This window comes from Pelobates fuscus, chromosome 1, assembly GCF_036172605.1.
Source record: "Pelobates fuscus isolate aPelFus1 chromosome 1, aPelFus1.pri, whole genome shotgun sequence".
Taxonomy (NCBI): domain Eukaryota; kingdom Metazoa; phylum Chordata; class Amphibia; order Anura; family Pelobatidae; genus Pelobates; species Pelobates fuscus.
Window position 1 is genome coordinate 336,543,550 of NC_086317.1, and position 27,012 is coordinate 336,570,561.

General features: G+C 42.0%; 1 protein-coding gene across 1 annotated transcript in view; it reads right to left on the minus strand.

The window, feature by feature from the left end:
- Positions 1 to 27,012, minus strand: part of CLYBL (citramalyl-CoA lyase) — a 550,109-nt gene that overhangs the window by 33,544 nt on the left and 489,553 nt on the right. Inside the window, exon 7 of the mRNA XM_063425440.1 lies at positions 6,929 to 7,053. Coding sequence (XP_063281510.1) covers positions 6,929 to 7,053 — 125 coding nt within the window. The remainder of the gene's footprint in view (positions 1 to 6,928; positions 7,054 to 27,012) is intronic.

Consider the following 27,012-nt stretch of genomic DNA (forward strand, 5'->3'; position numbering starts at 1 on the left):
GCAGTGTCCTTCTGCTTTTGGGACAGGTTTGAAGCTGTATGATACAGTGATGATTGTATTTATCTAATAAAGCAATTCAGGTAGTGGTGGCACAGGAGAGTAGGTAAAAGATGGGTAATGACTCTGGCACAGGAGAGTAGGTAAATGATGGGTAATGACTCTTAACTTTTCCTGGATGTACTGTCCTTGTGGAGCATGTAGTATTACAGCCCCATACAATCAGGGATGACCCATTTAATAGACATTTTAGTGAGAAAAGGTAATTTGTTTACACAAGTCTTTGCTAGGTCATGTTTTTCTTATTCGTCTTTTCCTGCTGACATTCAAATCATGTATTGTAGCTTTACCACCATCATTTATGTTCCTGGGACTGTAAATGTCTTTTAATGTCTTTTAGAGAGAAGCACTGTGTAAATTTCCTTACATCTCCTATCTCTGTCTCTTTGTTTTTCTTCGTCTCTCCCCTTTATTCCTGTTTTTCCATTATATCTGTTTATTCTGTAACTTGGTCTAGCCTTTGCTTCTTTTTCTTTTCACATTCTCTCTTTTTTTCTCTCCTATTTCATGTTGTTTCTCTGAATGCTTTTTAGAAATATCCCCTCTAAGGCTTGTTTTTTCCTGTTATCTGATTCATCCTGTCTGTGAAAGGGAAGCCCAGTGAAAGAGCAGTTTTTATATTTTTAATCCCTACTTTTTATGTTTTTATTTTTAACACTGCAACCAAACTAGTGGTTTAGAATAATTTGTATTGTACAAATTTCCCCTGTTTTGATATTGAATTTCCACAGAAACCTATCTTTTACTTGATTGTCCATATTTAATCCTTGCAAATTTCTTGCAGTATTATAACTGATGAATCTACACATATCCTAAGAAATGTCTGTGGTCCGGTGAGAAATGTATCAATCTCCGTTTCATACTTGTTTATATAAATTTGCAAATGCTCCAATAAAGATATAACTAATCTTTCACAAAAGTACCAAAAAAATCTGGATTTTATTAAAGACACGAAGGCTCCTATTATGCTCTTTCCTTTAATTTCCCTCAGCAGCGAAGATGTATACAGAAGAGAAAAATAAACGTAACATTACATTGAATCAGTGCAACCAATCAGCACTCAGCAACTAGTATCTAAGGTGTAGCACTCCACAACTCTTCCTCTTTCTTCGCTGCTCCCTCAGACCAGCTAAGTACATTTGTTCTCTCTACTGTAATTTAGAGCTAAATTACTATTTTTACTTTATTATATCTTCTACTATTATGATCATTGGTTACTAGTTGTTTATGTATGGATAGTTTTCCTTACTATCCCTAGATTATCTGGATGACCAAATCTGTGCCCGATTTTATGTCTGAAGGAATATGAACTACGCACATCTTCGTTGCACCCGTCGCAAGAAGGCCCGTTATTCGTCTCATTCTAAAGACCTCACGTGCCAGTGTCTACACCTACTCTGGCTTGCTGGGCTAAATGGCTGTTATCCTTGGCTGGAGTCGATACCACAATTTTCTCCTCTCACTTAGTCAGAGGCGCTATGGCTTCGAAAGCATCAACAGTAGGCTGTAGACTGGAAGACATAATGCGGGCTGTGGATTGGTCTACGGAATTCACTTTCCGAAATTTCTACTTTAGACCAATGCAACATTTATCGGAGTTGGTTGTGGCTCAGCTTTAAATAGCATAATAGGAGTCTCCGTGTCTTTACTAAAAGTCCCAGATTTTATTATTAACATGACGTAAAGTCATGATTTTATTAATGACACAGAGGCGAGTACTATTCCCACCCACGAGTTGGGACGTTGGGAAAACCTTTTTTTTTTTTTTTTTTGAATGTCAACAGGAATTACGGTCATTGAGGGTAAGTATACATATGATGTCTGTTGCATGAACTCGCATGTACATGACGCTTGGTTGATTATGTTATATTAGTGGTTTTGTAATCGATTATTGATTGTATATCACATATTGTTACACATGGATGCTGAAATCGAATCACAATTTTTCGATATTACCATTTTTCTTTTATTTTAGCTTGAAGGCATCTGTCAACATTCGGAAGCATTGAGAGGTGGCTAGACTCGTTATCCCACAGAAGAAGGACATACGTCCACTACCCAGTTTTCAGTTCAGTTCTGTGGGTTTGGTTCTGCTGGTCTTCTGATCGCTATGGAAAGAGGAAGAATGCTGGAGTGCTACACCTTATATACTAGTTGCTGAGTGCTGATTGGTTGCACTGTTACTATGCTATGTTATGTTTATTTTTCTCTTTTGTATACATCTCTCTTCGCTGCTGAGGGAAATTAAAGGAAAGAGAAAGCATAATACTCGCCTTCCTGTAATTAATAAAATCATGACTTTACGTCATGTTAAAGGGACTCTCCAGGGAGCCCCTGTTTACTCACCTGGTTCCAGCGCCGGGAGCCTCGTGAAGCCGCGCCCCCTATTTCGTCAAAATGACGAAATAGGCGGGCGCGAGCAGGGAGCAATCAGACGCTTCCATTTGGAAGCGTCATTGCTCCCTTGTGCGCATGCGCGGCTTCGTGCATTCATGCCGCCCTCTGAAGTCCTCAGCGCACTACCGCCCCCCTCCTCTGCTGACAGGCTGGAGAGAGAAGACGTGCACACAGTGCCTTCTCTCTCCAGCACACGTCAGACATATTTTCAAACGTCTGACGTGTACAGGGCCTTTTTAGGGCCCTTCATGATAGGAAGTGCCTCTAGTGGCCGTCTGAGTGACGGCCCATGGAGGTATTCCTATCAATCAATGTAAACACTGTATTTTCTCTGAAAATACAGTGTTTACATGAGAAAGGCTGCAGGGAGCTATAGATCTCACCTGAACAAATACATTAAGCTGTAGTTGTTCAGGTGACTATAGTGTCCCTTTAATAGTAAAATCTGGGAATTTTCCCCAACTTCATCACTAATACATAATTCATAACTCAAATGGTAACATGAATCATGTTGTGGTGTTAATTGTATAGAGCTCACTACAAGCAAAACATAAATATCAAGTTAAAGTAGCTTGCTTTAGAGTGAAAGCAGACTTTAGTTGTGTGAGAAAATTATGCACTGTTTTCTGATAAAACTTATGTAGCCTCTCATTTTTTGATTTGTACCTTATTTTCTTTTGTATCTGTTTGCATTATACAGTAACAAAATTAAATAGTAAAATTGAATAGTAAAATGGCTCTGTCACCCTCAACCACTTCCACAATGAGTATTTCATAAAGATAAAATCTCTATTAAGTATTCAAATTTACTATAAATTCCAACACAGTCAAAATATATTAGGACTACTTTGTCTTAGTATGTTTCCCATGCATCACAAAGCTTGAAAAAGTTATCGCCGTCAAGTTTTGTAATTTTATCATCACTAGTGATGACTGGGGGGAAAAAGGTATTGTCTAAAGAGGGCATTTTTAAATCCTGGATTGTTAGCGTACCTTGAGGACCAGGTTACGACTATTGCTAACAAAGATCAGCAAAGAAAGACGCATGAAAAAAACAAATAGACTCTGAATATCTGTTTGATGCTTCCTCCACTCAGAAGACAGCAAAAATTTAAAGGATCACTAAAGTGTCAGGAAAACAAACCCGTTTTCCTGACACTATGTCATCCTTGGGGGACCCTCACCCTTAGGGTCCCTCTCCCATGGCGCTGAAGGGGTTAAAACCCCTTCTGCAGCTTATCTTAATCCAGCGCCGGGCTCCCTCTGCGCTGGTGGCCTCTCCTCCCCTGCCGACGTCAGCTCCTGAGTGGAGCAGAATGCAAGTGCCGCGCGTGCATTCAAACAGTCCATAGGAAATCATTTCTCGAATTTCGTATCCAGCATCGCAGAAGCGACTCTAGCGGCTGTCAGGAAGACAGCCACTAGAGGTTGGATTAGCCCTGCTATGTAAACATAACAGTTTCTATGAAATTGCTATGTTTACATGTGAAAGGTTAAAACCAATCAGCTCTCAAACCAATCAGCTATCAACTGATGTAAAGAGCTGACTTCCTGTAAAACTAAACCTGGCACATGCCAAACAAGTTCCGAGCTTCTCTGAATATACTATTTTATATAAGATAAACTTAAACTGGATCACCCTATTAAGCATTAATAAGTATGTAGGGGTTTAGAAAAATACCCCTCTCTGTCTCATTAGAGATATCTTTGCCTGAAGCTAAAGGAAGCAAGGTGAATGGTTAGTGTAGGACTCATCTAAGAGGTTTGCCTTAATGTGGCAGGTGGGCTTCCATCTTACTGCCATTGGAGTTACTAAACAACCTCCATTTATTTAAAAATGCAAAAGGGATTTGGGAAGAGTGCAGGTAACTTTTTTCTTTGGTTTAAACTGAATCATGCCTGTTTTTTTGTTAAAGAGTTTCTTTATGCAGTTACCAAAAAAACGCGCTATATAAATCTGTAAACATAAGGAAAACAAATAATAGTGCAGACCATCTGGTTATGGTAATATGAAAGATAGGAGTTATAGGAGAAAAACTCACATGTCCCAGAGCCCTATCACCCCTGGCTCTGGGTTTGTAAGGCTCTTTAGAAGAGGGGATGTCCCCACACTGCAGGATCATCCAAAGGATATGTCAATTGGTGATTCCGTTATGCTGTGTATAAGAGAAAGAAGGGCAGGACCTCCAATTGAATAATATCACGATTTGATTTATTGTACAAAAAAGTTAAAAACCCTTACTTGGGATGTGGTGGGTATAAAACTCGCAGAGTCACCCACATAAAAGCATAAAACAAGTGTATACGAAAACGCTTCCTGGTTGCAGTCCGGTCACGTGATCGCTTCCGGGTCCGCCCTCCAATGACGTCTGTGTGACGCGTTTTGCCCGCCTCCACAGGCTTCTTCCGACGACGTCAGGGGGTTCCAGTCATCCTTTTAAGTTCACAGTGCCGCCCTTCTCTCGCTCCATTGGCCGGGGGGCGTGGTTTCGCACGATCTTTTTTCTATCATTATTTATCAAGCATTCAATTGCACATGTGTGGATTTAATTCCACTAAGGTAGACTTAACCCCTTACAACAGCCAAACTAAATTGACTGCGTTCTAACACACATTAAAAACAGAATCTCCAGAATATTATTCATCACAGTTACTGCTCTAAACAAAAGTTTTATGCTTTTATGTGGGTGACTCTGCGAGTTTATACCCACCACATCCCAAGTAAGGGTTTTTAACTTTTTTGTACAATAAATCAAATCGTGATATTATTCAATTGGAGGTCCTGCCCTTCTTTCTCTTATACACAGCATAACGGAATCACCAGTTGACATATCCTTTGGATGATCCTGCAGTGTGGGGACATCCCCTCTTCTAAAGAGCCTTACAAACCCAGAGCCAGGGGTGATAGGGCTCTTGGACATGTGAGTTTTTCTCCTATAACTCCTATCTTTCATATTACCATAACCAGATGGTCTGCACTATTATTTGTTTTCCTTATGTTTACAGATTTATTTAGCTATTATTTTACTTTTCACATTTCTTGTGCATTGTATTTTCAAACGCTGCCATATTATCTGTATGGGATTCTAGCGCTCACTTATTGGTTATTGGTTTTCTTTATGCAGCCTTAACTTCGAACGTGTAGCATATAGGAATTAGGAAATTGTCATGCTCAGTGTAGCATGCAAACTTTTTGTTGTCAGGTACAAGAAACTTTAAGAGTTCTTTTTGAGTGTGAATTCCCACCGTTGCCCACCTTTACAGCAGAGCGCTAATGTGACTGCGAGAGCCTGAGGTATTGCACCCAGGAAACTGCAGATAAAATCTAAAATTCACAACTCCATGAAGTGATAACAAAATTGTAAAATACCAAAAAATAACACTTTCAAAATCCATAATCGTTAGTTGGTGCCAGTAAATATTATTTTTAGTATGCTTTCTCTGCAAATCAGACCCCATATGTGTCTAATTACTACACACAGCGTGATGATGCATATTCTGCTGTAATTTCTATTTAATGCTTTAAACTATGAGGTATAGTACGAGACAATGTTGACAGTACTTTCAAAAATAACATTACCCATTTAAAAAAAAAATGGAAAAATAACCAATCTGTATTTTTTTTTCAAATAAGAGATAATTAACAGACAACACTACAACTGGCATAAAACCTTCCTTCAGGCGACACCTAATTTAAGTATTACTGGCACAAACTGGAGACAGATTGGGCATTGCTGCTGCAATATTTACATAGTAGAAACCCACAGTGCAGAAAACATGGGACCCAATGATGCACTAAATTAGCAACAACCATATTCCACTTTTAATTTGCTTTCTCGTATATCCAGCTCACTATTGTGCACGTCGTTGCTTCTTAATATTTGCAATTAAAAAGAATTATATAGACACGAAATCGTGACCCAGCCTAACACAGGATTAATAGAGCTAACAACCTCAAGTGTGCGCGTTCTGTCAAATTTGACTCGATTTCAGTTTTGCCAGATGAATACTCTGCTGAGTAGGGTTAAGAAGGTCAATAGCCTTCTCATGGAAATGCATGCCACAAATGGAAAACTACATGTTGTATTTATAAAGACGGGAGAGGAACTTCTATGACACATATCAGAATACAAAAGATTCGATGGCATGATAAAATAAATAAGATGAGATAAGGTGAGAGAGAAAATCATAGAAAAGAAAACATACAAAAAAGGGATGCATATTAAAATAGGGGAGGAGCAGAGATTGAGAAGATAATACGGTACTGGGAACAAAGATGAACCATTTCAGCAGAGATAGATAACTTGAGGGGGAGGAGAAGTAATGTATTTAAAAAAAGGCAATGTTTGAAGCTCTGATCTTTCAAGAACCACAGATTGCAGCATGAACTTTACAATGCAAGCTGGACATTGTGGAAGTAATAACAAATCTGTTACCAAGAAACATGACACATCCAACTAATATTCATTTTTACCTTTCCTAATCTTTGGTGCTCTTGAAAAGCAGAAATCAATTCATGGGCCCATTTTATTTTGTCAGCGCTCGGAGTAAACTGCTCTTGGACAATAGGAATCTGGCTCGGGTGAATCACCTGCTTACCTACAAGAAGATTAATAACACCAGAAACATGAATCAACAACAGATGTTCACGCAAAATGTGTCAAACATTTAAAGATGGAGAATGCCTCCTGGACTAGACATTAAATAATAACAAATAATTACTGTAATGGCTTTCTTTTTTTATCAGTGGCACTCCAGAGCAGCATGAATCCATTCCTTGTGCACAGGCGGCCTGGAAGGATAAATGCAGCCCTGACTCAATTCAGAGCGGTTTAAATGAATACAAATAATCAGTTCTGTTTTAAAGCAAATAAAAAAGGAGACCCATTTTATTTTACTTGATTGTCTAGTTGGCAGAAAGGGGTTGATAGCCGGAATAAACCCCTTAAGGAGTAGAAGGGCTCCAGGTGCTATTAACCAGGTTAAATGTGAAGATGGGTGCGGGGAAGTAAAAAAAACAAAAAAAAAACGTATAATTTGGGGCCCTCTGTTCCAGAACACGAATAAATAAAAGCAAACATATATCCTGTATTTTATAACTGTTAACCATTTGTAATAAAATCTCATAAATTAATAAAACAAACTATACCCCATTAATCACACAATGTGTGCATTTTATGCTGCATGGCTACAGATATATTTCTACTCCTGTTATTTTGAAGTGAATGATTTTGTTTTTTGGCTCTTACTAATTTAAGAAATATAGAGAAAAAAAACAAACAAGCAAGTGTTTTATAGATGTTTAGTTTCAGTTTTTTTTTTTTTTAAATTCTTTATTTTGTTCTGCTGAGGATAACAAACAGGTTTACTTCGCCACGACAGCTGAAGCAAGCAATGCAGCAACATTAATTTACATGGCATATCAAAACAGCACATTTTTATATTATAGATAAAAACACGTTAATAACAACAGTTTATATCACAAGACCTGCTTTCCACCGTAAGTTAGGGCGTATAGAGCCCCCAGGGAGGCCCCAGGCTGGCGACACTCAGAACGCGGGACATCATATGATGCTATGTAGGGTTTAGTAGTGGCAGCAAGGGGGGTTTACCTTAAAATAATAGGCAGCATGCCTAATGATACAGTAGCTCAGCGGCCGAGTAGGTTGCCCGTTTTTACAAAAACCTTAAGGAAACAATCAAGCAAACCACACTCGCCTCTGCTTGTATTCACATAGTATTATTATCCTGCGTAGTGGCTAATCCATGTATAGTGTTGATGGGCAGTGAGTACTTGTTTTAGTTAAGCATCTGTGTCTACATTCCGGAAAGAGACAATTGCAATATGCATGGAACAATTTAGGCCTGGAGAACTGCGCATTATATAGTAAATGAGTTGGCGAACAGGCTAGGTCTACTTAATGACGGTCAATACTAGAGCTAGAGCTTAAAGTTTGCCTCACCACTGGTCCCTGCACAATAACAGCTGAGAAAATTGGCGATTAGTGTGTCTAGTTGTTGTAGGATTCCATGCTTTGAGTCCGTAGGGTTGAGGAGACACGTGGCGTCTGCCATAATGGGTGCCGCACTGGGTTGGAGGCGCTTTGGTGGTGCCTCGCCCTGGACCCCCTCTATTCCAGGACTGCCTCCCTGGGGTGGACTGCGATCACCCCCGTCGGTCCAGGGGGCGAGGGGGTAATGGGGCTCTTGCTTGTCGTGAGTCGGCATCGCACAGCACAGGACCAGAAGACCAGCCGCCTCTCACGCCTGACACGCGCTAGGCCTCATGCTGCAAGGACAGCGGCCAGCAGGCTTCAGGAGGGTCACAATCCGCTGTTTGGATTCCTGCCCAATCGTGGGTCAGGAAAGTCGAGTGGTGTCACCAAGTATAGGTTTAGTAGGGCAAGAAGTGGCATCAGTCACCCTGTTTTCAGAGGAGCTCTTCCAAAGCACGTCTGTCCTCTATGCTAGTCAGGCCCCACCCCCCTCAGTTTGCTTTTTAACTAGTTTGGAAGAAGAATTATTATTTAGATTAGTCAGATCGTTCAATCCACTTATTGCTATGAATAGCGTGATATCTTTATTTATACACATTTAATAAACCATTTCTGTATTCCTACTCACTAAATCATTGCAGCAGTTGGATAAAACCCAAAGGGTTACTCCAAGTACCATGAGCACTTTACTGATTTAAAGTGGTTATGGTGCATGGAGTCTCTCTTTGCAGAGTTGCACAGTGAAACACTGTAATACAGATTTAACAACATTTGCTGCTGGATATGAAACTCCTGTTCCAGCAGTGCCATTATGATGTCATAAGCTAGCTAGAACAAGATTTCCGGGTTGTCTGACATCAATTCTGTGCATACTGGATACATGTTGTCAGCACACACATCATGCTAGCAAAGGAGACAATGAAATGCCCCCATTACCTGGGCTGCTCAAGTCCTCATCTCAGCCTCTCTTCCAGGGTGTCCCTCCCCACTCAGGCTGCTGGAAGAACTTGGCCTGAGCACCGGATAAAGGTGAGTTTTTACTATTTTTGTTTGTTTCTTTTTAGGGAGGGTGGGGTGGGAGGAATAGGAGTAAGAGGTGCTCCATACACCAAAACCAGTGTTTTTATTAAAAATACAATTATTATTTTGTGAGTAACCCTTTAATCCTAATCTAAATGTAAATGTATTTACTAGGGACCTTCTCTAATATGTACATTACATTGTGTTTAACACAAATAAAACCTCAAAATGATTCACAAATTGTATATAGTTTCAAGTGTAAAATGAAAGGTAAAATATGTTGTTTTAAGGAAACAAGGGTAAAAGCTTTGCGAATTTCCATTATGTCCAGGCTATGGCATTACCTGGTTCTGCCTCTTTTGATGACATTGCCATTACAGCATGCCTCAATAGCACAGTATCATTCATTACAGGCGGGCGGCAACACCAGTGTTTATAAAACAACAATTGAAAATATATGTAATTAGACTTTTTTTAGAGATGTATTAAAAACCCCACTTTCACAAAGTTCCTAAGATAATATTGAAGTGGAAATCAAACAATAAATTGATTATTTTGCGTATCTGCCCCTGGCCAAATTAAAGAAACAGTGCGTGCACGCTCCCTGAAGTAATTCACACCGGACACAAGTTTCAGGTTAATGAAAAACTTGAGGAATGTTTATTAGAGGGGGTGGCATGCCCCTTATAAAGCAAAATTACATCATAAGCATTGTCAGAGATAACATTGATTTATACATCAATAATTGGTTAGGGGTTAAGTGGTTGATTCATTGCTCGTCCTACCGGGTGTGATGTCACTGGCATCTTGCGGGTCTCCCCCAGATTGCAGCGCCATCTTGTTAGTGAGGATGTTATTCGATGACTAAGGGAAACTCCCTGGCCCTAGCGGCCATTTTAGGTAAACTAAATAAATCATATTATGAAGTTATAAATGCTGATTCAAGAACTATATAAAGTAAATAGACATTTTACTAACTAGAGAAATTAGAGTAATATTTCATGTCCACAACAGTCCCCCCTTAAAATGGCTATTTACTTAGAAGACAACTGCAACTGTCCCTAATGTGTCCCTAATTGGCTGCAGCTCATCTGTCTTAACAAACCTCGAACGCTTCACTCCGTGGGTATCCCGCAGTGGCTAAAACACTACTTCTCCCACGAGAGACTTCTGCCCGTAAAGACAGACGCTATCCCTGGGCTATCCCTAGAGAAATGCAGTTGTCTGTTTGAATTGATGGGACTGGAGGGGTGTGTGTGGCGTGTCACATTCTGTGTTATCGACATCTTGGTGTAGAAATGTGGGAGTTACGTTATCAATGGTTTGTCCTACTGTCTTCTGTAAGTATTTCTGTATACAAGGTAGTATGCAGCAAGTCAGGAAGAGAAAGATAACTGTCGCTGTGAGGACTGCCATTCCAACCTGGAATAAGTTTTCTGCCACCCATTCATCCATCCAAACATCTATCCCATGTGTTGGGGACCCCAGAATTCTTTTGTAATTCGTCAGAGAGGCTGTCCAACTTTTCTATTGCCATAGTCACCTTCCCATTAGGCCCAGTATTGTCAGGGATAAAGGTACAACAGGTCATGGTGTCAGGGAGTATTTTACATACACCTCCTTTTTCTGCTAAAATCATGTCTAGGGCCATCCTGTTTTGGAATGCCATTTGGGAGGTAGCTTGCAACTGCTCGGCCAGACCCTGTAGGGCATCTCTGGTGTAATTGACAAACCGTTGTTGGTTATAATAAATATAATTAATCCAATTGACATTCTTATTAGCAGTGATTAGTGGGACTAGGGATGCAAACCCTGCTGCTACCTCATCTCTAGCCTTAAATTCGTTGGGCACCCCCCTTGGCACCCCTATGGCATCAATATAAACATGTGGGTCAAAACTTCCATGGAGGGGAATTTCTCTTTTAACTCGGAAATACGTATGTAGGGAGTCAAGTGGGCCTTGCTGGTCATCTGAAATAATATGAATGGACATTATAGCCTTAGTCAGGGTACATTCCCCCCACCTTAGGCCTGCTAACTGGGATCTCAGTTGCATATCACCACATAGCGAGTAGATATCCCCAACTGATTGAATGTGATTGGCCAATAGCGTCTTAGGTGGGTCATGATAGGTAGCACAATAGCCGGACGGGAACTTACCCATGAATTTACCAGTGTTTTTAGGGATTGCATAACAGGTGTAGTTACCTGGGTATACTGTTACCTGGGTATACTCCATCAGGTGGCCTAACATTTCCTTGAGTGATGGGATTTACCTTTTTCCATGATTCACAAATGGGGTCTGGCCCCACAACATACATAAAAATTAGTCTTATTGTGTGAATTGGCATTATATCTCATCCATTCCAGCCATAGGTTAGTGTCTGAGAATCCAGTTTCTACTGCCATTGTGTCTTCAAAAGTGGGGTTAGCAATAGCAACCATGTCTTTCAAAGTCTTAATGTGAGGTTTCAGTGGGTTATAGTCATATGTGTAGTACCTACCCAGTTGGGAGATGTGAGCATGTCTTGTAAATAGAAGGTTCCCAATTGGTTATGTGAACCACCTCCCTTCCAATACATACCCATTACATATTCCCCAGCATCCCCTGGGCTGGGATGCTCTATGTTTAATGTAAGTTTCATCGGGGTTGACCCTGTAGGCTTACACAGTGTCATTCTATACAATAAGGACTTCCCATTTCTGTCAACTTTGTCTAGGGCACATTGAGGCTTATAGACACTGAAACCAAGATCAGAGAAGGTTTGGGTGAGGCGTGAGTGGTACTTCTCTACTGACTCAAGTTTATCTTGAACAATATCGTTTATACAGGTGGCTTGATCGGCCAACTTATCCTGGGCCCAAGCCCGGAGTTGTTCACAGAATGTGATACCTGACTGGAAGTCCATGTCAGTGGTGAGAATTGCATCATTAAAACTCCTCGCCATAATTGGCCAATAGGCATCACCAGCTTTAATTTCACACAAACTGTACAGGTCCCGCCAAGCTGCGGAATATGTCTTACGTATTTGAGCCATCCTACGGTAGAACGGCATAGGTTGTTTTTCAGGGTCAGGGAGGGAAGTGACCAGAGTGGCTGCTTGTGAAGGATTGAACGTGACATACATAGGTGGAGCCCCTTCGGTTGTGGGGGGTACCTGTCTCTGTGAGGGTCTGTGATCTCGGGAATGGAACAAGCTATGTCCATGTACATTATCATCATCGGGTACGTTTGGGAGGTCATGGTAAGAGGCTACATCAAGAGAAGCCAGGGCTTGCACAGCTGACGGCCCCGGAACAGGGAGCTCGGTAACTATGTTGCGGGGAGTGACCATCTGTGACGTGGTAGGATGGTAACCTGAGGCCGCCGGAGAGACACCCACAGCATGGGGTGGCCCCGAGGCGGCGGACTCGTCTGTGCCGACCACCATGAGCGGATAACTGGGATCTGTATCGGGAGAATATGGGACGAGGGCCATAGAGGAGGCAGGGGCAGACACAGGTTGGGCTAGGTGTGGGAACCGGGCGGACAGGGCTGAGGCAAGGATGGACAATGGGTCAGAGGGAACAGGGGCAGGCACAGGAGGAGTAGGGATAGGAGGGGTAGGGGCGTCCGGGGTAGTGGGACGGGTTAAAGTAGAAATGGCGGAGAGGAGAGATGAGAGGTCGGTGGGAGGAGGATTAGAAGGAGCATTAGAGGGTGTAGTGGGTGGAATGGGAGTAGTAGGACGGGTCAAGGAGGAGAGAACAGTGAGGAGAGATGATAGATCAGAGGGAGGAGGATTTTGAGAGTTAGGAAGAGGATTGGGGACGTCAGTGGGTGGAGTAGGTGGGGTGAGATTAGTGGGATGGCTGAGGACAGCAGAGATAGCAGTGAGGAGTGACGATAGATCAGTAGGGGGAGTAACAGGAAGAGGTGGAGGCGGAGTGTTTGGGCGGGCCGAGGAGGCAGAGATGGCGGAGAGCAGTGATGAGACGTTAGTAAGGGGAGGAGCAGGTGGGAGTAATGTAGAGGAAGGAGCGTCAGAGGGTGGGACAGAAGGAGATGGGACGGGATCGGAGACGGGGGAAGGAGGGACTGACGGAGGAACAATAGGAATAGGTGGAGACAACGGGAGGGATGGTGGACAAGGGGGTGGCGAAGATGCCGGGACATCGGAGGGGGTCGAGAGGTGGGGTGGAGACAGGATCGGGTCGGGGGCTGTGGGAACCTGGAAGAGCGGTTGAGGGACAGGAGCATGGGGAAAAGAATGAATTGGCACAGGGTAATAGTAAGTTCCATCAGCTCCAATCACAGGACACAGAGGGGTGGGGACATATCCTACGTTACTGGGGGGTGGAGTCTGGGCGTTAACCGGGGAAGCTGGGTGAAAATCATTCAGCACACTCTGGGCGCCGTCATAGGGCGGTGGCCGTGGGGTAGTGGGGGGTGCATCGTCATTACATACATTTCGGTGCTATACATAAATCGTCTGACCTTCGAATTCTAGTTCTTCCTCTGTCCAACCCTCCCGCTTGAGCCCTCTCGCAACCCGATACCAGGCTTCTACAGCCTTTGTCAGCCCATTATCCAGTAACAACCCTTCCTTATCGACAAGTAACTTCCTCCAAAATTCAGGCTGTAATCTACTGCTAGGTGACATCTGGAAACCACAAATCTTAGCCATTTTCTTTATTTTCAACATTGCTTCCTCCCCTGCCCTCTCTTTCACGATGTCACAAGCCAAAAATACCTTAGCAGGTCTAGCATGTTCCTGTCCCATCTTTACCAAACAGAGAGCGCCACGTGACAGTGACAGTGGGAGGGAGAAGAAGAAAGAGGAAAGTCTACAGTGCTCGACTGCCACGAGGACTTGAGTCTTGTGCGTCTTCCCTAAACGTAGACTAGTCACAGGGATCCACCCACCCGAGATGGTGGCCACGGACCGGAGTGGGCGAGCGTGGGTGACTAACACAGCTCTGGGCAGCAAATGCAGGAGAGATAGAGTACAAAGGAAAAGATAAACGTGGCGAGACTAAGCAGGAGGCATTTGCAAAAATCACACACGTAGAGATGAGGATAAACTCCAGAATCCAAGACAAGCCACACGACACACACACACCAAGGGTACCCACACTGTAGCAACAATTAAACAGGATCCACAAAATAGCAGAAAGCAATATGGCCATGTACATATTAAAACATTGAGCATCAAACAGTGAAACACAATAATGACAATCCCAGTCTCTCTGGACTGTAACCCAACCTTTTTACCAGGTCAGTTGTAACAACCCCACCCTACACTAGTTGGCCCCAGCCCTTCACCGGCTGCTCATAATTTTCCCAACCCTTTTCTTCCCGGGTGGTCCACAGCCCTTCACCGGCTGTCAATAATAACCCAACCTTCTTGCTCAGGTGGTTCCTAGCCCTTCACCGGCTATCAGAATTAACCCAACCCTCTTGCTCAGGTGGTTCCCAGCACTGCTATCAATACCCCAACCCTCTAACTCGGGTGGTCCCCAAGCCCTTTACCGGCTGTAGCGTCCCCTGCCCGCTAGGCAGTCAAGCTAGAATTATTGAAAGGTAAAACACATACACCGCCCGTCACACACACACATACAAGCATTCAGGAGGCAGATAGACAATCGACAGGCTCGTTTAAAGAGGCACCGGATAAGAATTTACCTGTCTTGTAGCCTTCTGGAAGCCGGAAGTGGACACGGAGACAGACCGACACAAAACAGGAGAATACAGGCAACGGCTGTATTTGGAGGTGATCAGGCTCCGGTTATCCCACTTTCCGGAGGTCCGCTCCAGTCCGTTGGTTTCCGGCCCTCCGAACCGGCCAATCCGGAGCCCCACGTTGGGCGCCAAATAAAGTGGAAATCAATCAATAAATTATTTTGCGTATCTGCCCCTGGCCAAATTAAAGAAACAGTGCGTGCACGCTCCCTGAAGTAATTCACACCGGACACAAGTTTCAGGTTAATGAAAAACTTGAGGAATGTTTATTAGAGGGGGTGGCATGCCCCTTATAAAGCAAAATTACATCATAAGCATTGTCAGAGATAACATTGATTCATAGGATATCGATTGGGCATATATAAGAAATAGACTGGGTATATATAAGAAATAGACTGGGTATATATAGGATATAGACTGGGTATATATATAGGATATAGACTGGTCATTGATAGGATATAGATTGGGCATATATAAGATATAGACTGGGTAGATAAGAGAAGTCCTGCGCTCACTCCAATCACTACTGGGCCGCCAGCAATGACTACAGTACACATCAGCCCCAATATATAGTAAAAACCAAAGAAAAGAAAAAAGTTACCTGCGCTCTCTCCCCAATCCCTATATATATTTAGACAAATGGAGGTCATTTAGTTGCTCCAATGGCCATTGGAGGGAATGCCCGCCTGCCAACGTCAAGGCAGACCCCCCTAAGCGGGTCCTAACACTGACCCGTCAGCCTGCTTCCTTGAGCTTCTTGCAAAGATATCTCTAATGAGACAGAGAGGGGTATTTTTTATATACCCCTATATACTTATTAACCCTTAATAGGAAACACATGGGATGGGCGGCAGCATTGTAACCAGGCTGTGTGATACAAAGTAAATACAAATACAAAAAGATAAGTCCTGCGCTCACTCCCATCACAACTGGGCCGGCAGCAATGACTACAGTAGAAATGTGATTTTGATTGTCACATTAAAGGGTCTAAACATGTTAAGGTGATATTTCAGTGTGTTCTCTTTAATATATTTGCAGCATTTTTTGTGCCGTCTTTATGGGGTATTGAGTGTAGACTGATGCTAAAATAATAATTTGAACAAATGTAGCATAAGGCTGTAAAAAAATGTGAAATAATGAGTGAGCCAGAATACTTTCATCAAACTCATATATGTGACCGCTTACATTTTCAAATTTCAAAAACAACATTATCCCCACATAATAATCATTGGTTTGCTGCTATACTATAATTACTTTGTGATGGGAGTGTAAGATTACGACTCCTTAAAATTACCATTTTGATATTTGTTAATGAAAACATACTATTCTTTACAGAATGTACTAAATCATTGTGCCAGAAAACACCAAATTAAATGTTGCTAACCAAAATATTGTTGATAGCCTTTGCACTCTTTGAATTTTTATCCATTTTTTTATTTTTATTTTTTATTTTATAATTCTTTATTTTTGTTGTGGAAATTTCCACTAGTTTTAATGACAATATACAGATATCTAATGCATAAGAATTAAACAATTTAAACAGAACGTGCATTTATATCATACATATATCATTCTTGGTTATGCGTCCTAGAAGCTCAGGTGAAGGTGACATGTGTAAGAAGAGTGTATAGGTAGCTCCCGAGTCGGTATCTCACTCTAGCTGCTGCTGTGGACTTAAAGTGTACCCTGTGGTGTAGCCCTCTAGCAGCCCGTGTGGGTTTGAAATTAAAACATTAGTAGAACGTGTTGTCCGCTCATATGGGCATATATCTATAATATGGGATAACCCGCTATCCGTATAAGAATTAAACAATTTAAACAGAACGTGCATTTATATCAGCCATAGATCATTCTTGGTTAGGCGTCCCAGCAGGTCAGGTGAAATGTGTAAGAAGTGTGTATAGGTAGCTCCCGAGTCGGTATCTCACTCTAGCCGCTGCTGTGGACTTAAAGTGTACCCTGTGGTGTAGCCCTCTAACAGCCCATGTGGGTTTGATATTAAAACATTAGTAGAACGTGTTGGCCGCCCATCCGGGCATATATCTTTAATATGGGATAACCCGCTATCCGCTCATAGAGGCTTTAGCTTAATAGCCTTGCTCAGCGTGTTGACAGGGCTATCGGCTTATAGTGTACCATGTGGTTGAGTGTGTTGACAGCTCCTGAGGGTTTGAGGTTGATACGTTAGTACAGCCTGTCAACCTTGTAGCCAGGCGTGGGGCGGCCCCTATGGTTTGTCTCGCTAGTGGCTCGTGTGGTGTCTAAGCCCTCTGGCTGTTTTTGCAGGTTTAGAATATAAGTAAGCGTCATGTTAGATCGCTCTCTAGCAACCCCCGTGGAGCTTAAGTTGATCCCCATTGGTAGGGCATTTTAGCGGCATATTGGCATATATGTATTGTTAAGGTATATGCGTTGGTGGGGCCTGCTAGTGACTCTTACGGAGTCATAATGCATACTGTGGTAGCGCTCCACTACAACTCATGTAGGGTAAGGCAAGCACCCTGACAGCACAGGTTGGCATCTCTAGTGGGATGAACATGAGCCTATTGGCAAAACGTGTGAGTGATTCTCGTGGGGTTAAATAAGACGTAATGACAATGCCTGTCAGTGACTCCCATGGGGTTAAAATAAACTCTTTGATGGTATGCGTTAGCAACACAGGTGGAGTCAATATCGGCCCGTTGGTAGGGCATGTTAGAGGCTCTTGTTATAGCCGCTTGTTATAGCTTTGCATTGGGGTTTACTGCTTTCTGGTCCCCTGTTGTGAGCTGCTCCAAGGGGGTCAATGCTGGTATATTGAGTCTCTTAAGGAACTCCGTGTGGTCTTCAGCGGCCGACAGGGTGTGTATCGCATCTCGCTGTGGTAGCACCAGTGTTCCGGACAACCCCCATCAGTATTTTATGCCGCGATCTCGCTGGGTCCAGGTGATGGGCGCGAACTTGCGCCGTTCGAGGAGGACTGTGAAGGGTAAGTCATCATATATCGAAATCCTATTGTTTGCGATCACCAGATTTGGCTTTTGTCTAGATCACGCCATGACAGCGGTTTTCACTGTAATGTCTCGAGACAACTATAATGTCACGGGGTGCGTCCGCGGGTGCTGTGGGGGCCTTCCTGACCCTGAAGGCAGACACTAGCGGTGGCCGTTCGTCTTCTGTCTGAACTCCCAGTGCTTGCAGGACTTCGTTGGCAAACTCGAGCAGGGCTTCTTGGCCTATTGTCTCTGGGGCCCCGCGGATTCTGACATTTTTCCATCGGTGGAGCGTTTCTAGGGAGGTCACCGTGCGCGTAAGGTGTTGCACTTGGTGGGTGAGGGCAGTGACACGGGAGTCGGTGTCGTCGAACTTTTTCTCCCTCTCCCCTTCTCGGGTCTCGATTGCTCCCATGCGGCGGTTCAGGCCTCCTATTTCCTCCTGGACCCCAGCGAGGACCGCCTTCCACACCTCTCTCAGGTCCCGCAGGAGGTTTTTTATGTCTCCCTTGGTGCATGGGGACTTATCAGAGTCTGATTCTGCTCTCTTGTACACTCTGCTGTGGGTCAGAGGTGCTTGAGCTGTCTCATCCTCCAATGAGAGCTCCGAGTCACTCGAGCCGCGTGGCTCCGCAGGCGCCATGTCTGGTCGGACCTCTTACCCATTTTTTTTTTACTCTAGAATACCTTAATCTATTCCTTAATGTAAGTTGTCATAGAAATATTTAATATATGGTGTTTGTCTGCTACATGCCTGCTAAAATCAGATTATTACAGATTAAAAATCAGATTATAATCTTAGCATAATACTTTGTTTCAGTGCAAATTAATGCAGGTAACTTCACAAGTCAATACAATTCATCTAAAAATTTAAAAACTAAAACAAATCGCACAAGTGGGTGATTGACTTCCATGTGATATGTATACAAACAATAAAAGTATTTGCTATTCAGTTTTATGACAAAGCTTGTACCTAAAATATAGCTCTTATAACAAAGTTGTAAGTAATTCAATAATATCTATGGGGATAGACTTCCAGAAGTAAATAAAGTGAGCTTAAGATAAAATAGAAAACGAACATGTAAAAGTCTTCCACGCATTACACACATCATATCAGTAGATCAACATATTTAAAAATAGATGATTTTTAAAACCAACTTTGAAAAATATGTCTTTAGAAAATGTTTTAAGAGATGACAAGGCAGTAGGTAAAATGTTACACTTCCCTCACACTGTGTGATACGTGTAAACTGTAATGCTACATTGTCTGTTCAGGTATCCAACACCACTTGTCATATCATTTTAGGTCAATTTGTCAGCTATGAAAGGATTACAGAGCATAATGTTGAGGGTCTTTTTTTCTGCTACTAAACAAGGTGTGCTCTTATGAGCTGCTGTATCACTGTCCAAGTAAACGAAAATGTGCTAGGGATAACTGGTGTATTTATTGACATTTCTAAATAGGCTTTCACTTTCCACATTCTCATTTGTAAAAAAAAAAAATATTTCTATGTTTTAAAGAACAGTGAGATATTTATTTTCACAGGGACAATCAGAACAAACCTTTTCAAGAAAATGGCAACACAGAGTAATGCCCTTTTGTATAAGAGGATTATTTTTTTTCTGCAACTTTAAGAACACCTACCATGTTTTTTTAATACACCTTGTCCAATTCCCATCACAATTTTAGTCAAGTACCGCAGCTTTATCCCTTAAAGGTAAAACTGTAAAGCAGGTTAATCTTCCTGTTGTGAATTTGTACTTCGTGCCAAGTTACCTATTAGCTTGAGCAGTGGTGGAGGACCAGCCGTCTCGACATGGCGCAACTCACTGGGGAGAAAGCTCTGGTCCTCTTATCAATGGTACACACTACACACATCACTTGATTTGTAGTAGCATTCATTAGGAGTGCCATTGCAATCATTGTCAGTCTTTTCTTTTGATCTCTACTGGTATGGTAGGAGATTTACAGCTACTCAAGATTTTATAATCTTGCTAATACATTCTTAAATGCTGTCAAGGATTTAGACTCAAGTTTTACTACAGAAAAAAAAGTTGAAGTAAGGCGAGTTCTTCTTTAGAGAGAACTTTCCCTACTTTATTGTCAAGATTTAGCCTCTGCACTGTGCACATAACATGGCAATAGTATTCAAGACCATGGACGTGCTATGCTGTCATGTTCATCAATTATTATCACAACAACTACAGACTTGTCACAGTTCTCAGACCCCCATAACTTCCACATGTCATTGCTCAGTTGTACACAGCCTTTAAAAGAACAACTGTGCATCTGCTCTGGTTTTATACAGTGTGGTTAGCTGTCCACCTTATGTCAAAATGCTGTTGCCTGAAAGCATCAACCTCGAACATGCGTGGCCTATTCTAAAGTTTGAAAAAGACTGGTTAACAGTTGAAACATTGCAATGTACACTCTGTGCAATATAATTAAGACACTGAAGAACTGAGGTCGTGCTGGAGTATTGTATTGTGGTTTACGCATTGGACTGGCTTATAGTTGTAGTCTGACTACTATGCACCCTCTGGGGTAAGTGCTCTTCAATAACTGTGGATGTACAATGGATGTCAAAATTATGTCTTCTGAAAGCATTCACCTTCAAACTGTGTGCCTCTTCTGCCTCTTATAACCTTGAACTAATCTGGAATCTGATTTCATATTAATGCTACTGCCCTGGATTCTCTTAAAGTGGTCAGTGACGTCCACAAAACCCTGGTCTCACAGTGTTCAAGGGTGAGTTTCTCCATGTGACATAGTGTAAGATCTATCTAATCCAGCTGACACATATTAGTAAAATAAACTTAATGAAGCAGATTTTATATCTGATGATAAAATTAACCTGGAGAATATTAGAAATGACAAAATGATGTACTATTTTTCAATGAATTTAACCGAATAGTGTATTATATTTAACAACAGAAATAAGCGTAGGCTATTAAGCTATAGATATGTTGACTCCTTAAAATCCCCTGCTGTTTCCTGTTCTTGATAAACTGGTGCAGTGCATTCTGGGAGATATCTTCTCAGCACAATTGGAATGTAGTGTTAAAACAATGTGCTATGAAAAATATCTTTAGACTGTGAAACAGTTTGAAAGGACTTTTGTTTTACAACTTGACTTTGATTTTTACCTTGACTCTAGTTTCACTCTTCATTTCCTATCCATTATGAGCTTTAGAATGCATCTGACATATATATTTTCTACTTACGTAGTACATTGCACTCTTGATTAAGATCAAGGACACGCACTTGGTCCTTTGAGGTTCACCTAGCAAGCAACGTGCCCTATAGAAGTACTAGAAGAAGGATTATGTTTTTATATTACAATTTACAAATATACTTAACAAATAATTGTGGTAGAAACAGAAGAGGGTTTCTTGGATCTCGGAGTATAGTGCTTTATGTTTTCCATTGAGTTATGTATTATATCTGTTTGAAGTGCAGAGCACTTTCTTTAGGTTGTTTGGTCAAATAATATTAAGCCACTGGTAACCCAATAGTACTGTCAATTCAGATTATCTCCAGTGTTGGATCTGATTTGTAGTTTGCCTCCCAAGTCTCCAATTTAAACAAATAGCTTGAATTAAATTAAACATCTACCCTAAATATGTTTAATATTATTAAAGTGAGGCACACCAATTTCCCTCTCTCTCCCTCTACTTTTCTTCTTTTGTGTGTGTTTTGGTTTTTCTTGTTATTTCTCCTTTGCTTTGAGTTTTATTATTCTACAAAAAAAGGCTTAGTGGTTGTGCATGCTTTATGGGTTGACAGTGTGCTGTAGGACTCTTAGGCTGCAAAGCATTTGGGCTAGATGCAATTTTCTTTTCTAATACCCTGTCTTGTTTATTCTACGTATGCCCACTGTTGCTTAAATAAATGATCATGAAAAAAGTTGTAATTCATAATGGCAATAAGCCCAAACAAGTTGCATAGTGATATAGCCTGAGGCTCTAAAGTTTTACCATTCACACATTTATTATTATGATTATTGTCATTTATATATCAACGACTTATTCTGCAGCACTTTCTAATTTTTTTTTTAAATGTCAACACATGGTGCAGCTATTTTAAAAGTGCAATGTAAATTGGCCTTGTAATTGTATTAATTTTAGTGATGTAGATTTCTATTCACTAAATAACAAGTTGTATATTATACATGCAGCATCTCACAAAAGTGAGTACACCTCTCACATTTTTGTAAATATTTTATTATATCTTTTCATGTGACAACACTGAAGAAATGACACTCTGCTACAATGTAAAGTAGTAAGTTTACAGCCTGTATAACTGTCCAGGAACATGTTTCATTTTCTTGTTATTATTTCATGTAATACTTGTTTCTACCCTTTGGTGGCCTCCCTAGCCACTAATCTCCTCAGTCACCTTATCATCCTCACCTGCCTGGACTAATAAAGAGGCTTCATAAGGCTACACCCTGCTCACAACAGGGCCTTTACATTGAAATTGGTGATTTGCCTGAAAGACTTCAGTTCCTGGCCCCCTGTGAACCTGCTCCAGACTTACCCTCAAGCCTGCTCTATACCAACCAGCTCCAGACTTACCTTCAACCCTGCTCCATACCAACCTGCTCCAAACTTACCTTCAAACCTCCTCCACTCTTACGTATGATTTTGACCTCTGCCTCTGTTACCAGCCTGCCTCTGTTACCAGCCTGCCTCTGTAACCAGCCTGCCTCTGTAACCAGCCTGCCTCTGTAACCAGCCTGCCTCTGTAACCAGCCTGCCTCTGTAACCAACCTGCCTCTGTAACCAGCCTGCCTTTAATACCAACCTGCCTTTAATACCAACCTGCCTTTGTTTCAACCCTACCTGGAGATCACAGACTTTATTTATTATTTGCAAGTGTTTTCTCTTAAGTTTCATAATATGTCTAAAAGCACCAATCAAGTCTCAAATAACAACCCTGGCCTGATCAAGATCATGACAATAACAGTGTAAATTTGCTGTACCCTCAAAATAACTCAACACACAGCCATTAATGTCTAAACCATTGGCAACAAAAGTGAGTACACTCTTAAGTGTCTAAATTGGGCCCAATTAGCCATTTCCCCTTTGCGGTGTCACTCGTTAGTGTTACAAGGTCTCAGGTGTGAATTGGGAGCAGGTGTGTAAAATTTGGTGTTATCGCTCTCTCACACTCTCTCATACTGGTCCCTGGAAGTTCAACATGGCACCTCATGGCAAAGAACTCTCTGAGAATCTGAAAAAAAAGAATTGTTGCTCTACATAAAGATGGCCTAGGCTATAAGAAGATTGCCAAGACCCTGAAACTGAGCTGCAGCACGGTGGGAAAGAGCATACAATGGTTTCACAGGATAGGTTCCACTCAGAACAGGCCTCGCCATGGTCGACCAAAGAAGTTAAGTGCACGTGCTCAGCGTCATATCCAGAGGTTGTCTTTGGGAAATAGACGTATGAGTGCTGGCAGCATTGCTGCAGAGGTTGAAGGGGTTGGGGGTCAGCCTGTCAGTGCTCAGACCATATACCACACACTGCATCAAATTGGTCTGCATGGCTGTCATCCCAGAAGGAAGCCTCTTCTAAAGATGATGCACAAGAAAGGCTGCAAACAGTTTCCTGAAGACAAGCAGACTTAGGACATGGATTACTGGAACCATGTCCTGTGGTCCGATGAGACCAAGATAAACTTATTTGGTTCAGATGGTGTCAAGCGTGTGAGACGGCATTAGGTGAGGAGTACAAAGACAAGTGTGTCTTGCCTACAGTCAAGCATGGTGGTGGGAGTGTCATGGTCTGGGCATGCACGAGAGTTGCCGGCACTGGGGAGCTACAGTTCACTGAGGGAACCACGAATGGCAATATGTACTGTGACATACTGAAGCAGGGAGTACTGGGCCGCAGGGCAGTATTCCAACAGGATAACGACCCCACACACACCTCCAAGATTGCCTTGCTAAAGAAGCTGGTAAAGGTGATGAAATGGCCAAGCATGTCTCCAGACCTAAACCCCATTGAGCAACTGTAATTTTAGTTTGTGTTGTGGTTAAGTGGGGTAGCGCAAGGTCTCCAGCATCCACCAGCTCTGTGATGTCGTCATGGAGGAGTGGAAGAGGACTCCAGTGGCAACCACTGCCCAGGAGAGTTAAGGCTGTGCTGGAAAATAATGGTGGCCATACAAAATTGACACTTTGGGCCCAATTTGGACATTTCCACTTAGGGGTGTACACACTTTTGTTGCCAACGGTTTAGACATTAATGGCTGTGTGTTGTTATTTTGAGGGGACAACAAAGGTACACTGTTATACAGGCTGTACACTTACTACTTTACATTGTAGCAGAGTGTCATTTCTTCAGTGTTGTCACATGAAAAGATGTAAAAATATTTACAAAACTGTGAGGGGTGTACTCACTTTTGTGAGATACCGTATATATATTATTTTTAGGACTATCTCTGTATTTCCAGGCTTCAGTTTGTTAAGGATCCTGGTTTACTTCTCATATATTTTATATATTATGGTTACAACCATGTAAAGCAATCACATGTGATGTCTTACTGCCTTATCCAAATACGGTGTGACCTGCTTCGAGTCTCCCCTCTGTGCACCATCTGCTCATATACAATGCTTCCTGTGAATTTGCAGCACATCAGAAAATAATACTTGCAGATTTTGTATTATTTCTCTCACTAGATACATTTAGATATACAGTTAAATGACTCACGTTTTATTGGGTACATGAATAACACAGAGTTTTGTATTGAATAATGATTAACAATAACAGATTTTAATTTATTAGAAGAAGTGATCTTTATCCATGAAATGCAAAAACACAATGCATGAAATTTTAGGCTTACTTGGACACAGCGGTCAGTTTAAGATTTGGGTTTATTTTTTTATTAACAGTTAATTTCAAACCTTATACATTGCACATGCTAAAAAATACAAAAATAATTTTGGAGAAAACTTATCTAAAAACTTTCAACTGAATATATAAAATTATAGATAATATCAGAAATCTAAGTCATTTTAAAAATAGCACAAGACACACAGGGCTATTATAACTGCAATTGGACTAAACCCAGGCTTCAATTCCATTCTATCAGCAAAACACAGCCTAAAATCATTGACTGTCTCGACAAATATTTTAATGAAATGTTATTAGCCAAACCTAATAAATGGATAAACTGCTCAAAAAATATTGTTTGATAAATTTTTTTGATTACCAATTATGGTAGTCATTAAAAAAGAAACAAAAAAAGCAGCCTATGGCGTAACTATGACACCTATATTTATACAAGGGAGGCTGTATACCTTCCCCATGCCTTGAGTGGGGGGATGATCACTAAACAAAAAAACAACAACTGGGCAGCACAACGATAATATGTGATGCCTCCACCAAATGACCTCATGTGACTGACTTTGTATGGATTGGGGGAGCTTTAATGAAAATAAGCGGTTGGGACTTTGTGCCCACTCTTGCCCTGACCCATGGTCCGCAGTTGGAGGCGTTAATTAAAATAAGAAATAGAGGGTCAATGCCCCCACCAAGTCTCCACACATGGCAGCCACTTAGTAGATAGCTACCTAATTCCCACGGTATTAGGGAGCTATCTACCAAAAGGCCGAAAGACCTAAAATGGTCTTTCAGCCAAATTTACTAATACTAAGTAAAGATTACTTAGTATTAGTAAATTCTGGCCCTACTCGCTATATCGCGAGTAGTAGCATGCCTACTAAACAGTGAGCACCCTGCTGCTCACTGTTGTAAAAAAAATCCCCCTAGTGTGCCACCTTCCAAGCCGCGCTAGTGGGGGCTATTGAACTGAACGGGGGACCTAGCGTACCCCCCCAGGCCCCCACCCATAAGCGGCGGGTGGGGGCCCTGAATGACAATGGGGTGGGATCTATTATCCTCCCCCCATGGCCCCCACCCATGAGCGGCGGGTGGGGGCCCTTAATTAAAATGGGGGGGACCCTATTGTTCTCCCCCTGGCCCCCACCCATGGGACGAGAGGTCACCAGCGCCAAGGGAGGCGCTAGATTAAGGTAAGTGTATGAAGAGGTTTTAACCCCTTCAGCGCTGAGGGAGGAGGGCACTCCAAGAGCCTATAATGCCAAATGGGTTGGTTTTCCTGGAACTAAAGGGTCCCTTTAACCCCTTCAGGACGGGTGACGGACAAGGTCCGTCATCCAGGGGATACACTTAACGAAGGGTGACGGACCTCGTCCGTCACGCGGTAAAATTAACCCCAGATCGCCGCGATCGTGGGGTTAATGGTGCTCCGGTCTGCCTCTGTATTAGAGGCAGACCGGGAGCACCGGATCGGGCTGCCCCAGTACATGTGCCCGCTCTGACAGCATGTCAGAGCGAGCACATGTGCGGCGTATACTCACCTCTGCCTCCCTGCACTTCCGGGTTCAGTGTGAAGTGCAGGGAGACGGATCTTCAGTGATCCTGCCCCCTGGTGTAAAAAAAAAAAAAAAAGTAAAATTAAAATCCCACCCCCCTTTACCCATTTTAATAAAAAATTAACCCCTTCCCTGCCAATTGATCACTGACTACAGTGATCAATTGGCAGGGATTACATTTTAATATGATCTGATTTTTTTTTAACCCCTGAGGGTTAATTCTTTTTTTTTTATTTATTGTATTAATTAATTTAAATATTTTAAAATTATAAATTTAGCTAGCTGGGGAGGGTGGAAGTTAGTGGGGAATTGGGGGATTTAGTGTTAGGCTAACTAGGGGTTAACGTTAAAAAAGTTTTAAAACAAGCTTTAAAAAGTTAAAAAATTAAGTTAAAAAAAAGTTTTTAATAACGTTTAAGTAAAAAATAAAAAAATAAACCCTT